Raw genomic sequence first — 16,713 nt, 5'->3', positions numbered from 1 at the left:
TGGTGTGAGGTGGTATCTCATTGTAGTTTTGATTTGTATTTCCCTGATGCCAAGTTATGAGGAGCACTTTTTCATGTGTCTGTTGGCCATCTGGATGCAAAGACATTATTTTCTATTCCTACTTCACTAAGTAAGAGCTTTTCTAAAAAGAATGAATATTTTAATTTTAACAAAGGCTTTTTCTGCATTTATTGAGATAATCATAGTTTTATCCTTTAATCTGTTATTATAGAACATTATAAATATATTTTTTCCTCAATTGAAGCCAGCCTTAAGCTCCTGGAATAAATCCCACTGGTAATATGTTAACTTTTTTTATGAACTGCTGAATTCAAAACTTGCTAGTATTTTAGGATTTTTCTATTCATTTAATTGAGATAACTTATAGCCCACTGCAAGTTTTAGGAATATTAAGCTACCCTCATAAAAAGATTTGGTGGCTCTTTCCTTTTTTAGAGTTTGTATAAAATTGTTATTATTAATTTGTTCCTTATATGTTGCTAGAATTTGCCAGTAAAATTCTATGGGCCTGGGGTATTCTTTTTCAAAATATATATCCAATATTAACTTATTTCATAGGTATGGGACTAAATATTCGTGTCTACTTCTTAAGTCAGTTATGGCAATTTATATTTTTCTAAGAGTCTATCTGTATCATCTAAGGTTTTTAAATTTATTGGCAGTTATTAATTTTCCTTATTTTAATGTCTATAGCATCATCATTATGCCTCCTCTATCATTCCCTAGTAATATTAATCGGTGACTTTATTTTCTTCTTTACTGGTTTTACAGAACTGTCAAATTTTTCCGGATATTCAAATAACCAACTTTTTGGTTTCACTAGCTTTCTCTGCTGTCTATTCATTTTCTATATTTTTATTCACCCTTTATTGTATAGTCTATTTTCTATTAATTTGCCTTCCTATTATTTCCATTCTATTATCCATGGTTTCTGTTAAAAATCTTGTCTTGAGCTTAAGTTTGATATTTACTTTATTAATTTTCTACCTTTTCTAACAAGCAAGACCATAAATTTCTCTCTAAACACTAATATATTGTTTAATTTGACATTTCTTTTTTTTAGGATTTTATTGTTTTATTTGAAAGTGAGAGAGAACACGCACACGCATGCATGAGCAGGAGGAGTGGCAGGCAGAGGGAGAAGCAGACCCACTGTGCAGGGAGCCTTGTGGGACTTGATCCCAGGACCCAGAGATCATGCCCTGAGCCGAAGGCAGACGCTTAACAAACTGAGCCACCCAAGCGCCCTCATCATAAATATTTTCTAATTTCTACTATTGTTTTTTTCTACCTAAAAGTTCTTTAGAGATGTTTCTTACTCTCTGAACTTACTGGATATTTAATGATCTTACTGTTCTGCACAGGAGCAGAACATAAATGGGGAATGTAATGAACTTGCTACCTGTGCTTTGAAACTTGACATCTGCTTTACAACTTAGTATCTAGTTAAATTTCGCAAATCTTATGGTGCTTTTTAGATACTTACCCTGCATTAAAAAAAAAAAATTATTTATTTGAAAGAGAGAAATACAGTGAGAGAGGGAACACAAACAGGAGGAATGGGAGAGGGAGAAGCAGGCTCCCTGTGGAGCAGGGAGCCTGATGTGGAACTCCATCCCAGAACCTGGGGATCAGTACCCAAGCCAAAGGCAGACACCCAGCAACTGAGCCACCCAGGCACCCCAAGATACATACCCAGCATTTTTTGACGCACAATATACTATATGTGGCCACTAGATAATGCTGTTACTTATGTAATCTGCTGTATCTTTACCATTAAAAAGAAAAAGTTTCATCTGGCTACATCAAAATAAGCTTCTGGACAGCAAAAAAGGAAGTAATCAACAAAACTAAAAGACAATCTACTGAATAAGAAGATATTTGCAAATTACATATCTGCTAAAAGGTTAGTATCCAAATTATATGAAGAATTTGTACAACTCAACAACCCCCCCCCCCAAATAATCCAATTCAAAAGCTAGAGAAAAAACTGGTTACCAGAGTGGAGGTGGGTGGATGGGAATGGTGGGATTAAGAGCACACTTGCCAAGCCGAGCACTGAATAATGTATAGAATTGCTGAATCACTATTATTTTTACACCTGAAGCTAATATAACACTATATGTTAACTACACTGAACTCTTGTTAACTCTACCAGTTACTGAAAGCAATGTTAAAAACCTCCCACCAAGATGACATATATGTTATTTCTCCCTATAGTTTTATCAGTTTTTTGCCTTATATATTTTGAGGCTATATTAATGATGTATACAAATATAGAAATGTTCTATCTCTTGGTGAACTGAATCTTTAATCACTCTGTAATGAACCTTATTTACTCTAACAGTGTTTTGCCTTGAAGTTTATTTTTGTTCAGCTTTCTCTCTGTATGGTATAGGCATTTTCCATCTTTTCACTTTCAACCTTCCTGTGTCTATACTTCGTATGTGTCACTTCAACTAGTAGTATACCGCTTAAAATTTCTCTTTTCAAACCATTCTTACATCTTTATCTTTAGATGAACTACCAAAGAGGGTGCAGTCTTTTGGAGTCAAAGATGTATGGGAGTATTATCTATGAGACACCCTACCCTGGAATGGTCCTGTGCTTTGTATCCTGAGCTCCTCTGAGCCATAAAAACATAAGTCCAAATTCAGTAGCTTCGGGAAATCCCTCCAGCTTTCAAATGAAAGCTGGCCATCAAGTTCATGTTATCTTTTCCAATCTTTGCCTTCAGTATTTTTTATCTGAGTTTCTTACTTTCTTGCCAGCTCATTAATACCTTTAAGAAGACTTAAAAAAATATTTTATCTAGATCATTTAGTTGTTTTTAGCAGGAAGATCAGTTATCCCAACTGACCTGTTCATTCTCCACTGGCTTCACTTCATCCTTCCATTCCCTAAATGAAGGCTTAGTCTTCAGCCTACTATTTATGGTGTTTGGCACCTCCTTTAGAGACCTCCTCACTCCCAATAAAGTTATCAGCATTTATCCTCTTCACAATTACACTCAATATTTGAATGTATAAATGCTGATGGTGGTAGGAGGAGGTGAGGAAAACCCCACAAATGATCTTGATCTACGTAAGAATAATCCCGGGGCCTACTGTATCCCAGCTGAGTTCACTTCTCTAATAAGCCCAATAACTTCTGAGCATCTGATGAGGAACCTCTGTGGACTGACCTTTTCTCTGAGACTTAGACCTACGATTAACAGCTAGATAAACATTTACCCCTAGATGCCTATCCCCAACACAAACTCAATGTGCCCAAATCAAGTATCATCTTCCCATAAACTTGCCCATCTATCAGTTTCTAAACCTCTATGAAAGATACTGAGTCTTCGAGGACTCCAAACAAATCCTGGATTCATTTGTTAAGATGTCCTTTTTCTTTTCCCATATCATCATGAAGTCCTGCCAGCATCCATTCTTATTGGTCTATTTCACCTGCTCCATTCCTTTCGTCACCCCCTTATTCTACGTCTTTGCTAGGCCTACTGCAGTCTGGTTAAGTCTATGCAACAGAACTTGCTTCTAGTCTCCTTAACCCCAGTTCCTGCTATATAATACTGTGACGTTAATTATCCTTAAAACATGCCTTTGCCTATCACTCACCTACTCAAAAATCTTTAATAGGTAGTTTGACAGTTGAGTAGTTTAACACTGCCTATCTAGAGGACTTCAACTGGTCAATAGGGTATTTCAGTAGCTGGCCAGGGAGGTAGGGATGGAACAGAGGAAGGCTATCAGAGAGGCTAGAGCCCCTCACCAAGCAAACAACATGCTTCGTTCTTGGTTAATAAGGACTTACAAAATGCTGTGGAATTTTTATCAGCCTCTGTCCACCCACCAAAAAGAACAGGGTAAGGGAAAGTAGAGGTCTTTTCCCCTGACTTTACACTTTATTCCCTTACCTCGCCCTTCAAGGCCTACTAGCTAGTTGCTTAAACACTCTATTCCAATCTGACTAGTCTATTTACTGTTCTTGCAACAGGTCTTGCTATTCCTACAACCATCAAGATTCTGTTCAAGATCTCCTTTCTACTCCAAATTGTCCTTGCCTATTTAAGTGGCCACACTCAACTACCTTAATCATTAGTGACTGCTCCTTCCTCTAAATGCCATATAGTTTTTGTCTACTCATTAAGCAATCAGAATATGCTACTATAATTTATATTATCATGGGCATGTCTTTTTAATCCCACCATGGACACTTATGAGGACAGACATACAATCTAACACTTCGTGTACTGATATTTATAATACTATGCACACGATTATTAATAAAGGCTTAAAGGTAACAATTCATGTATTATTTAATACCTTTGTCTGGCTTTCTACATCTTCCATAGGTACGTTCCAGGAGCTCTTAGAAGCCAAGAAAATAAACAAAACTCTCTGTTTTAATAGTCACATCTTTGCTTTTGAAATTTTTGAAAATGGTATGACTTACCAGTACCCTGACCTCGGACTCAACTTGCATCATGTGGGTGGCAGGGAAAGCTGCACTTCAGCTGACACATGGATATACTTAATTAAAACATACATACACTGCACTGGTCAGACTTCTCGGAGAGTTATAAATTGACAGATATTATGACATAATCTAGACCCCGAGTCACCTATTTTATAATCAAATTCAGGGAACAAACTCAAAACTGTTCAAATTGCTTTTTGGATATGAACAGTAAGCAGTATTTGCAAAACTGTGATTTTCACTGATTTAAGAACTATGCATAGCACCCTAAAGCAGTCACTTACTGACATCCTGGTCTGCCACACTAGCCTATAGTATTTGAAAGAACAAGATTTAGCTATCTTTTATCCTTGGCACCAAGAATTTGCTAGGAGCTCAGTAAATGTTTATTTACTGAATGCATCACAGTTACAACACACAGAACAAATCTAAAAATCAATGAACACGAACATCTTGCCCTCAAATAGCAAGAGAACTTAAAAGGCTTCTTTAAGTCTTTTATGTTTTTGAGAAAGAACAGAAACCAAAACAGATATATCGGACTAATAAGAAAATGACTACAAGAGGCAGTTATTGAAAAAAAGAAAAAACACCAAAAACCAAAAATAAACCTACTTATAGTAATAACATTAGTAATTTAATTTAGAAATTAGTGAGTTTGCAAGTGTAAGACAGCTGATTAGTATTACCAACACTTAAAATGTTGTGCAAAGCAAAATGCATACCATTACTAAAGGTAAACTGTTTTGATTAGTCTGTTGAAAACTTTTACCTAGATTCCTTCACTCATTAGCTGACAAAAAAATTCTAATGAAGATGTTCACAACAAAATATTGGATTATCTTTATTTTCACCCCTTTTTATTCTAATAAATTACACAGAAAGGATTTGAAAAACAATTTTTTTTTTAGGAATAATGAAATTAAACAGGACATTCAAACACATTTTCACATGGGTCTTAGAGAACTTCTCATTAATTTATAATTCTACCATATCCTTGGTTTTATGGAAAAATACCAGCTAGCTCCAAGAAAAAGTGATCCTCAAATGTTTCAGCCATACCTGTTTCTGAGCTTCTACTTTTTGCTTTCTGGTTGGGTCAATTGCATCTACCATCCATTTGATTGTAAAGTATGTTACTGCACCAAATATCGTCAAACGGAAAATTAAACCAACAACTTCATTCCGACTCAAGGGACGAGAAAAGGCTTCAGCATGTACCATCTTGATTAACCTTAAAAAACAAACAGAAATGTCACTAAATTACTAGATTCATTACAATTGGGAGACTGATAATAAGTAGCTTAAACTTAGCAAGAAAAACTAACTTCTAGTCAAATTCAACATTACCTGCCTAAGTGTTTTAAGGAAAAATGAACATACCAAAAACTGAGGTTTAATGGACTTTTTAATGAATTTTCCTTAAAGCTCATAGAAGTAAACAATAATTCTGCAACAATGCAGTCAACATCTTATGGTATTTACTCTTTTAACAGTTTTAAAATAACTATTTCAGAAAACCTAGAGATATATTGACCAGAACACTAATTCAACTGAAGAAAGGCAGCCAGACAATGAAATACCTTACTAACGTGACAGTAGGAATTTCCCCTAAGTACAATGTACAACAAACAATTTTTGAGTGAAACTAAAACTGAACAGACTTGCTTTTTCCTCAGGCTTACGTTTCAGGTTTTCGAGGCCTGCTTAAATTTAAACATGCCATTTTCTCTATTAATAAGTGACATTAAATGTTTTGAGCCATCCTATTGGTTTCAACCACCCAGCTAAATGTGAAGCACTAGAATCTTCAAACATTTTTAAACCACAAGAATACAGTAGTCACCGAAGACAGAAAAAAAAAGGCAGCATGCCTACTTTTACCTATATTTCTGAGCAGATACCTCGATCTCATACAGACTGGCAGAAGGCATGGACACCCGTCAATAAGGCAATAACTACCCCAAACAATAAGGTTGTTACGGACGACGGGACCGTCACATTTTGGAAGACAGGATCTCAAATTCAAATAATGCTATTTTTCTCTCATGGTACAAGACTAAGCTGAGTGCTATGCTATGTCAGAAAGAGAGAGAATATATTCTGCACTCATGTGAAAAGGAATAAACCAGAATTTGCACAGATGGCTCAGTCATGGGTAAAAATTAGGAACTGCATAGATTCCTATCTATGGTCCTTCCTCCACCAAAATTAGTTTCCTTTGTCAGTACTACTATTCAATTAAAAATCGTCTTCCCCTCCCACCCTCTGGAACAGTTCCAAGAATTTTTAGATTCCCTTTTAGATTCCCTCCTTCTTAGATCCCTCCCTCCTTCCATTCAAGAGTATATACTTCTCTCTGATAAAAAGACTTCAAAGCTTTCCCTTTACAAGACTGCCAAGTGTTCAAGACTACCCTAACCTAGCCTCAAAGAGTAACGTTTAAGCATTTTACTTCTCAACACTTCTCAACAAGAACTTTCAATAGCTGGAGTGGCTGGTGTCGGAAAATGCCATGTGTATTTTCCCTCCACTGTATTTGCCTGGTACCCTGGATAGGACATTTCTCTCCCTTCATCTAGGATTAGTCAAATTCTATCCAAACTTCAAAAACCAACTTTACCTTCTTCATCTTTCTGTCACATACAAGAGACACATTCAGTAATTATCTGTTCAACAGATAAACTGCAACTGCAGAAACACTTCCCACTCAATTATTCCAACAAAAATGCTGCCAGACTTTGAACGATTTCCACCCCCCCCCCCAAATTTTTGTTTCTCCCTTACTAGGGCCCATTTACTTCACAACAGTACGTTATTTAACTTAAACTTAACAACAAAATAATTGAAAGCCTTCATTTCAGATACAGAACCTTTGAGCTAGGGACATTAAGTGATTTAATCACACCATTAAGCACCTATTGAACATGTACTTATAATGCCTACTATATACTGGGCACACAATAAGGGCTAAGATAAAATTACTGTCCTCAAGGAACACACAATTCAGTTATTATATTAATTATATCTTTAAAAATGGAGCCAGGGAGGAAAAGCCATCTAATTAAAGTCTCTCCTCATGCAGCAAATCCAAGTGTGCTTACATCCATCAGCATGGATTCCTAAAGGTAAGTTAACAATAGTCCACTTCTTAAAAGTAAAAAATTGACTTCTCTACCCTTAATTCCAACAGAGTAAATTCGAAAATGCAGCTGGAAGATGTGACATCATTACGCGGGGATATTATTCACAGATGGAGACAAACCAATAGGCAAAATCAAGGTTTTATTCACTTAATCTGTGAAAACTCGTGATATTCGAGTAAAACGTTCTCGTTTATTTGAAAGTTTGAGTTAGTAGTGATAGAACCGCCACCTACTGGATGTTCACGGAACTACATGAACAACTAGGGCAAGTTTCAGTACATTCCAGTCGTCGAGGCAATGAGAGTTTTTAATCCTATAAAAAATTTCAAGACATCAAACCTGTTACCTATACATTTTCCTATATTTATATTAGTACCTGCAGGAGAGTACTCTAGACCTACGGCATCGCTTAAACCAGTAGTCCGTCTTTCACAATGACTTTAAAATCCTGAAATGAAACCGAAAGCCCTCCTTGTAGGTTGTAACCGTATATACTTTATTGTCCAGTCATCTATCATTCATAGGACATGGATCTACCTGCAATGTAAGCAAGCAGCACTGCAACAGAATACACAACAAAAGCGGCGTGTGCACCCGATGGTAGGGAATGTATTTCAGTCTTGTATAAGCAAACATTAAAAATCAACAAAATACACAAATATGTACAGACATACGGACGCTGTTACGTACAACTAAGTAACAGGGCAAAACCCTGCAATGCACAGTTACATGTCAGGCAAACAAGGCACCAGACAGTTTTCATTTAAGAGAGTTCTCCGTCCCAGGGCAGAAAACTTTAGAAATCGTACCCCTCGTCCATGAGCAATCTACGGATCTCGGTTAGGGACCGAGAGTATGGTGAGAGTATGGTGTTTCTGTCCGAATTCACTGCAAGGTTGTAGGAAAAGTTTTTCTCAACCCCAAAGTCCCAGGCTCGAGGGCAACAAGGCCCTAGGAACACAGCCTGTCACAATGACTGCCAACCTCTCCATAAAGGACAGGTTATTATTAACAGCACCATCCTCTGCGAATGCCCCGGCCCGAAGAACCGCCTCCGCCTCTGCACTAGGGGGTGGCAGTGCCTGTGCGACAGTCACACCCGGCTCCATCCGGCCGCCTCCGCCTCGGACCCCCCGTGCTGCTGAGGTCGTCCGGGGCGCCCCAGGCCCCCGCGGCGACCCGACTGTCTACCGAAAGTCCCTCGTAAATGGCCTACGTCGTGGGGGGTGTGGGGAGGAGACGACGCTAACGAAGACCTAAGAGCCTAGGACGGGCCGGAAGCCAAGGCGAGGCCCGGGACGCCCTTGGAGGTTAATCTGCGGGATACCAAGGGCTGCGGGAAGCCGGGGCGGCACGGACGACGGGCGTGGGAGGAAGGCGCCGTGACCTTCCTCGCGCGGCCTCCCAGATCCCAGCCGGTCCCCAAGGGAGCTCAGCGGGTTCCCGCGTCCGCCCCACGAGGCCCGGGAGAACCCCGCTACTCACCCCGGGGCGGACGCTGAAGCGGCAGGAGCCCTCAACCAGCCTCACACGGGAAGGAAAGGTCGCCGGAGAGAGAGTGCTTCCGGCGGGAGCCCTGCCCCCGTCCCCTCGCACGGAGCATGCGCCGACCACAGCCGTCGGCGAGGAGGGGGCGCGCTTCCGGGTTTCAGACGAGGCGGGGGCGGGGACGCGGGGCGGGAGGGGCCTGAGGTTTTCCGCGAAGCAGGTGCGTCGGCGGGCAGCGCTCGCCTTGGTTCTGAGTTTAGCTCCTGGGATGGGATAGGGGAAGGCGCTAATCGATTACAGGAGTCCCCTGCCGAGATCGCGGGCTCCGGGCGCGACGCTGACAAATCGGGGAGCCTGCTCCAGTGTGCGAAGAAATGCCGTGCGTCCCCGCAGAGTTCTCCCCTGACTCCTCCTGGAGCCTTCCGCCCGACCCTTGCCCCTCACCCCGCGTGCACACCAATAGTCTGTCCTTTAGCTAGTGCTGACGCGCATGGCCACCCCCCACCCCTCACCATCTGCCTTTCAGTTTCTAGGGTGAGCTCACCCTCCTTCCCCGTCTCCGCTCTGACAAACACCTGGGGGTGGCGCTTGAAAGCCGCATGAAAGGACTTTGCAGCCCACCCAAGCAGGACTGCCAAGTCGGGACGGAATAGGTTATCTGGTGGCAGGATTTGCATTTCAGTGACTTCCCTTTTTCTTCTACACCTTCCCCTTTCCAGAATGAGAGACGTGACCCAAGAGGTCCCAAGGGAGCAAACCTGAAAGCCTAGCGCCTCTTGAACACACAGACTGCCAGGGGGCGAGATGATATTAGCCACTGTTTCCAGATAGAAGAAGCATCGCTTCCTCCAGGTAGAGGCGTCAAGACTACCCTGCTCGGGAAGGCAGTTTGTGCCTTTCTGCTTTAGACATCGTCTTTGATGTCTAAAATCCTGTGGCCTGATTGTGGGAGTTAATGTATGCTGCCCTTTTTACAAGCTTATGGTGCCGTAGTAAGGTTAATAGTTACAGTTTATTGAATCCCTGCCAGGTGGTCCCGCGATCTGTTTCTGTGTGTTTCACATCCATAACCTAAATTCCTCCAAAAAGCAGTCCTCTTAAGTAGTCATGATTTTCTGTTTTTCTAGATGAGCAGATTTTGAGACTTGGGGAGAGAAACTTTCCTAAGTTTGTGCAACTAAGTGGCAAATGTTACTGGAACCAAATTTGATTCAGACCCTACCCTTTACACTTTCTCTTTGAGATAATAATTTAATACCAGTTCTCTTTAAGTCCAGTTGAAAGATCATGAAATGACCAAATCGTAAGTCTTTAAAGGGTGAGGATGGGATGGCAGACATGTGTAAATATTTTTAAAACTATGATTGGATTCATTAACAAGAATCAGAATGGAATTTAATACTGAATGATACGAAGCTAGGTTTAAGAGAACTAGACTCGTTTAGAGAGTTTATAGAACTTTGGGAAGAACAGGATGGTTATGAGATCAGGACAGTGTTCACCAAACCAAACCAAAACAAAACCATGGTTGCTCAATAGTCTTGGAAGTAGACTTGGAAGAGACTCTCCATTGGTTCCCTGAGATTATCCTCAGTCTGAGTCATTGGGATGCTCCTGGGAACAGGAATTGACAGAGCTAAAAGGCAGAGATTACTGAGGGAAAGAACTTTACGTGACTAGGATAGGCTCACAAGTAAGGAAAGTGAGCTGAGAAATTCAAGACGGTAATGGACTTCCATTATTTGCTTATTGAAAATGCAGCAACTAAGGACCTTATGCCGAGGACCAGGGTGGCCAGTCTACTCAGTCTACCCCCTAAGTGGGTTTTTGGACTGTAGGACTTTGGTTGCTAAAACAGATAAAGTCTTAGGCAAACCATGAGGAGTTGATCTATTAAGGACATCTTACATGGATTCTAGAGGTGGAACTCCTGATATGATTGCATTTAGTCTCAATTCACCTGGACTATGATTGTACAGGAAGTTGTTGGGTAAAATATGCAAGAGTCTGCATGCCCCCAAATAAATTCCCTGCTCATTTCTTTTCCAGTGGTTTGGCTATAAACCAAGTACCTGCACCTGTACCTTTTGGATCTAATTTTCATTTAGCAAATTCTCAAGAAAGCTCTTATGTCTGGGTCCTAAGACACAAATTACTGTCTTCTCACATACCATGCATGTTCATTTCCAGCTATCACTAAGTCAGCTAAGTTCTTCCAGAATAGAATGGAGTGAACATATGCTTTTCATCCCAGGATAGCTTTATATAATTCCTGGCAGCACAAAACACCATATTTGGCCCACAGTAGGGGCCCAATAAATAATTCATTGTGTATAATATTAATCAGGAAATTATAACAATGGACTTTTTTGTAGACTTTCTGGGCCTTCCCACTGTGAATGTTAGAGTCAAGATATTAAAAATGATTATTACATTTATTATAGAATGTTGGGTTTTGAGGGTTTTTTTGGTTTCTGTTTTTTTGGGTGGGGTTGTTTGTTTTTTGTTTTGTTTTTGTTTTTACCAATGCTTCCTAAAACAGTTCATGGCAGTTCTTGCTACTTGGAACTGAATTATCCCTTACATTTGTTAGTCGGTTGGGAGTGTGATTAATTTGCTCTGCAGCCAAGGTGAATCTCTGCACTGGACCCTGAAGGGGAAGGGATTCCTTGTATTAGGGGTTCTCAGATTTCATTGTGGGTCTGTTCACTTGGACAACTTGGCAAAAATGGAGATTCCTACGTTATAGCTTTAGATGCTCCTAAATGGGAGTAAATGACTGCTCTAGGTTTTGAGGATTTGAATTTTGAGTAAGCATCTAAGATGGTTTGGATGTAGGTAGTTTGGGGTCACATTTTGAAAAACTACCCTAGTCAGTGAGGATTTTAGATGTGTTTTTACAAAAACCTCTGTGTTTCATCTCCAAAAGCCTGTCTGGCCAGCTGAACCATTAAGTCAGCTGGTGTATATTAAAAAAATCAAGGCAAGGGTGTCTCACATTGAGATTCAGAATAAAATCTCTTTGGAAGGAAAAATCCGAAATTGTTGGGTAACTAGGCACACTACACCGGACCCTACTTGTTACTCGTTAGAAATGATTCTCTTGGCAGTGATGTAGAAAGAGCAGAATTTCAACAAATTTGTAGAATTACATAGCAGTAATTATACCAGTACAATAGGCACTTGGTAGCCTTGGTTTTTTTAAAAATATTTCATCAGAAAGAATAATCTTCATTATTGTTTTGACAAGTTAAATAGGAGGGTTGGAGAAGGAAAAGTGAAGCCAGAATAGGAAGCTGTACCTGAAGCCAGAAAAGCACCAAGAAAGACTGACATTAAGTGCTTGAAGCTCCAATAGAAAGAATAAGATGGCACAGAGGCAAAAGTAATGGAAAATTAAAATTTCAACAGAATGGAAGGAGTGGAAAGATGAATTGATAGCTCCATTTTATAAAAAGCACAGAGAGCCAACAGATGCAATATAGCAAAGTTCAAAGAACATGTTTCAAATTTACTTTTCTTGCTTCTTCATTTAAAAAATTTACACATAATTTAAAATGTAGGCATGTGTAATTTCCTAATGTTATTAGGGTCACACTAAGCCACCGTCTTACATCGCTGCATAGTCCTTTTTCTTAAGCACTACTGCCAACTGGACTTTTTTACAGTTTATGCTAGCAATAAAGATTGTCTAGAACTTGGATATTTTAAATCTGCAATGTTTTGTTGTTTAGCTTTAATACAGTACTAAAAATATACTGCTCGAGTGATACTATCTGCGGAAAGTCAGGAAGGATCAAACGGGAATTGCTTGGGAAGGGGGCTAATCCCACTATAGACTCATTAGCAAAAGTTTTAAAGCGTAGATGAAAGAGTAATCTCCCTAGGATTCATTTAGGACCTTCATAAATACCTTCCATATGCTTTTCTTCAATGGGAGAGGGGATGCATGGGATTGGGTGAGAATGACAAAGATGTGAATTCATCAGCCAAAATGGAAGGAACAGTAGTTGAAACATTGATTCTCAATTTCTGTAACAGCAGATTGATAGATGAAGCGTAAAACAGGACCAGATGCTGTGGTTTCCAGGATGCAGTTGGCTTCCCATGCTTTATGACCTGGAGCACTTATTGCTGTAAGTAGGCCACTTGCTTGCTCTCGTTTACCTGATTCGAGGAAAATGCCCTTGAAAGTATTTGGAAAAGAATGTGTGCTGGTACTTAACATTCTAAAAATCAAGATTGCGTAAAACCCCCTTTCCCTTCCTTTTCTCTATTAGTGTGAGTAAGTCATAACCCTGAAACTTCCATGAAACTAAAATGGAGGAGAAATATTTGAGATCACCTTTTCTAAGCACAAAAACCACCAAAATCTGTGTCTATTCTGTTTGCCCTCGTAATTCACCCTATTGAGAACCAACACAGGGTTCATGTCACAGAATTCTAATTGGGGTGTAAGTTTCTGTATTCTTTTATCTGATGTGAACTTCTTGAGGAGAAAGGATGCCTGGGACATAGGAGGGGCTTAACAAATACTTCTTTATTTACGTAAATGTAATTGACACACAAACGTTATATTAGTTTCAGGTGTCCAACATAGTGATTCCACAACTTTATACATTCCACCGTGCTCACTGCAGTAAGCATAGTCACCATCTGTCACCATACAAGGTCATTACAATATTGTTGACTATATTTCCTGTGCCATACCTTCATCCCCATGTCCTACTTATGTTAAAAACAGAAGTTTAATCCCCTTCACCTATTTCATCCATCCTTCCACTCTCAATGGATGTTTTAATTAACCAATCCCCCCCAAATCTGACATATCTAATGGGGCTTTTTAGGCTCCATTCTTATAGGTTTAACCTGACCAAGGGAGAAAAAGGAAGGAAAGATGTATGGCTCAAGGATAGGAGATGTGGAATCAAGTCTTTTTACTGACCATAGGAATATTATTGCCCTGTTGTGATAGGTCCATTCCTGATGTGTCCACCAGAGAGCAGTTCCATCCTTGGTACTTATAGGATTTGAGAACATGGACACTGCAGGGGTGCCTGGGTGGCTCAGTCATTAAGCGTCTGCCTTCAGCTCAGGTCTTGATCCCAGGGTCCTGGGAATGAGCCCCACATTGGGCTCCCTGCTTGGTGAGATGCTTCCTTATCCCTCTCTCACTCCGCCTGTTTGTATTCTCTTTCTCACTGACTTTGTCATTTAAATAAATAAAATCTTTAAAAAAAAAAAAACACACCATATATACTGCAGTCCAACAGAACTGGGTTTGAATGCATCATCTTTTTTTTTTTTTTTTACTAGCTCTATGACCTCTGGGCCATTTATTAAGCTTACTAAGCCTCAACTTCCCCATCTTTAGTATGGGAGCAATATGCATGCCATGGAGTTGCATTGAAAATTAAATGAGACAGTGTCAGGAAGGTGTTGAGCTCTATGCCTGGCACTTAGCAAGTACTCAATAAAAATGCACTGTAACACTGATGTCTTTAATACTGATGTTTTTAATACAATGAAATGATGTTCCTTCCTTTCCAGAAGTCTGTAAGGACAAAGATTCCTTCCCATCTCCACAATATTTGCATGAAGACTTCACCTCTCGAGGTTCTAACCATAGCATCTTGTTTGGCAGTGTTTCCACTGACTGGTGAAGAGATCATGCCTCTCTCTTTGACCTCTTGCTTCTCTCATTCTCAATCTTAATACAGCCCTCTGGCTGACTCTTACTGATTAGTAGTCAATAAACCATTTTTGATAGTTATATAAAACCTATAAGATTCCATCCTTAGGGCCACCAACAATTAAATTTAAAATATTGATCCATCCATGAACATAGCTATCTGGATATTTCTCAGTTCACTGAAGACCATTATTGACATTGGCTGCTGTTCCCATCTGTCTAATAACAGCCATTTATCGAGCTTACAGTTCTGCTTTCATGGAGTTCTAAAGACTAAAACATCTTATAAAAATGCAAGTCCTCACAGGGATATTGATTTTTTTTAAAGCTAAAGGTTTATCCTGTATTTCATTCCCATTTATTATTCGTTTAGGGAAAACTTCCTCTCTTAGATTATTAGGTAGGTTGTGCACAAGAAAGAGATGGGTTCAGTGGGTGAAGGTGGGATGTTGAGCCAGATTAGAGATTTTAGAGGTCGAGAGATGTGCCTCTCTTATCTTTTCTTTGCAAACTACAGCTTTCTTAGTACACTTGGGAACTATCATAATATCAGAGCTGCTATTCTTTGTATAAAATTTAATTTTATAATAATTTTAATTGTAAATATTTTTATATTTATAATTTATTTATAGTATATATGTAAATTATATATAAATTTTATTATATAAATTTATAATATAGTTATAAACATATTTTATTATAATTATTATAATAATTTATCTGAGCACAACATATTTAAAAAAATTAACTATGTACAACTCATGGAAATGCTTCTAAAATTGAGGGAGTTTTCCTGAGCAAAAGAAATGCTATATCCTGTTTAGAGACAGAGTACGTGGCTTTCAAAAGCAAAGATAAGGTCAAACCTCGCTGATTTTAGATGCTTAAGAGGGAGATTATACTAGACCTTCTTCTTTCACCCTAGAGAGGCCCCACAATAGTGTACTGTCAAGCTAACATTAAAATCACCCTTCTCATCTTTTTATTGTCAGTGTTTCTGGAACCAGAAAAACAAAACAAAGGTGAAAGTAAGAAAAGAAAGAAAGAAAAGCCTGTAACTTGAGTCACAGAAGTACAGGAAACAAATTAAGTCGGCTGTGCTCAAAGATGCATTCAACTTCAGAACACTATACCTGATAGAGTTGCATACACTTTTCTCCTTTCCAGTCCACCACTGATTAAGTTTAAATTCCAGAGCCATTCTGAGAGCTGTCAGTGTTGAACGAGGCCAGTACCAGAGGCATGGCCCATACCTGTTTCTTTATGTCTCCTATGTTCTCAGGTAGATGGTGTATATATGTGGGGGAGCACACAGGGGACAATTAAGGAAAGGAGACAAAGAGATTGACCCTCCAGCAGTGTTCCCCCACCCCACCATGGTGTTGTGCACAAAGCAGAAGATATGCTAAGGATTCTGTTCGGCTGAAAGCAACATGAGAATTTTGTCTAGATGATCTTGAATCTCAAGCTGGACAGTGTTCCACCTTCCACATTCCAATCTGTCCATCATTCAGTCCCACTTGGGCTAGATGGACCGGCTTTCCATAGTCTGTTATCATGTTGTCCTCATGGGCTAGTGTTTAAGGAGCCTCCCCCCACTCCTTTCCTAGAACTCTTGGAGGTAGACAAGGAAACAGTTTGAGTGGTGTCTAAAGTCATGAAATACATTAATTGTTCTTTTTTTTTGAAGTGGGGCAAGGGGAAAGAGTAAGTCATCCTGTTTCTTCAGTTAAGTGAATCATAAACGTTTCCAGCATGTGAACTTGCACATGTAGCAAAACCAGGAGACAACCAGAAACCTCTCTGGGAACATTCTTCCTCATCTGATAGGAAGGTGGGGGTCTAGGGTATTTTGTTTTAATGACCGTCTCCAAATTCTGTCTCTGT

At 39.6% G+C, this 16,713-nt stretch overlaps 1 protein-coding gene and 1 long non-coding RNA gene across 6 annotated transcripts in view; one reads left to right on the top strand and one right to left on the bottom strand.

The window, feature by feature from the left end:
• The window catches only part of ATAD1 (ATPase family AAA domain containing 1), a 74,249-nt gene that overhangs the window by 36,068 nt on the left and 21,468 nt on the right, over nt 1-16,713 (bottom strand). For 2 of the 4 annotated variants that reach the window (XM_082721041.1, XM_082721043.1), the window contains one exon: nt 5,563-5,734. In XM_082721041.1, the coding sequence (XP_082577167.1) occupies nt 5,563-5,724 (162 nt within the window). In that variant the 5' untranslated portion in view covers nt 5,725-5,734. Of the gene's footprint in view, nt 1-5,562; nt 5,735-8,022; nt 8,095-8,455; nt 9,254-16,713 lie in introns of those variants that run through there. The other 2 variants (XM_082721042.1, XM_082721040.1) reach the window with 2 other exon arrangements.
• Nucleotides 9,384-14,977, top strand: LOC309859867. 2 transcript variants are annotated; one of them, XR_014308979.1, is made up of 4 exons: nt 9,384-9,513; nt 9,854-9,986; nt 13,176-13,270; nt 14,685-14,977. It is a non-coding gene; the product is annotated as an uncharacterized lncRNA (long non-coding RNA). The 2 variants fall into 2 exon arrangements; XR_014308980.1 differs by lacking the exon at nt 14,685-14,977 and adding an exon at nt 14,110-14,379.

This window comes from Mustela nivalis, assembly GCF_964662115.1.
Source record: "Mustela nivalis genome assembly, chromosome: 2".
Lineage (NCBI taxonomy): Eukaryota > Metazoa > Chordata > Mammalia > Carnivora > Mustelidae > Mustela > Mustela nivalis.
This window is presented reverse-complemented; position numbering and strand designations above follow the sequence as displayed.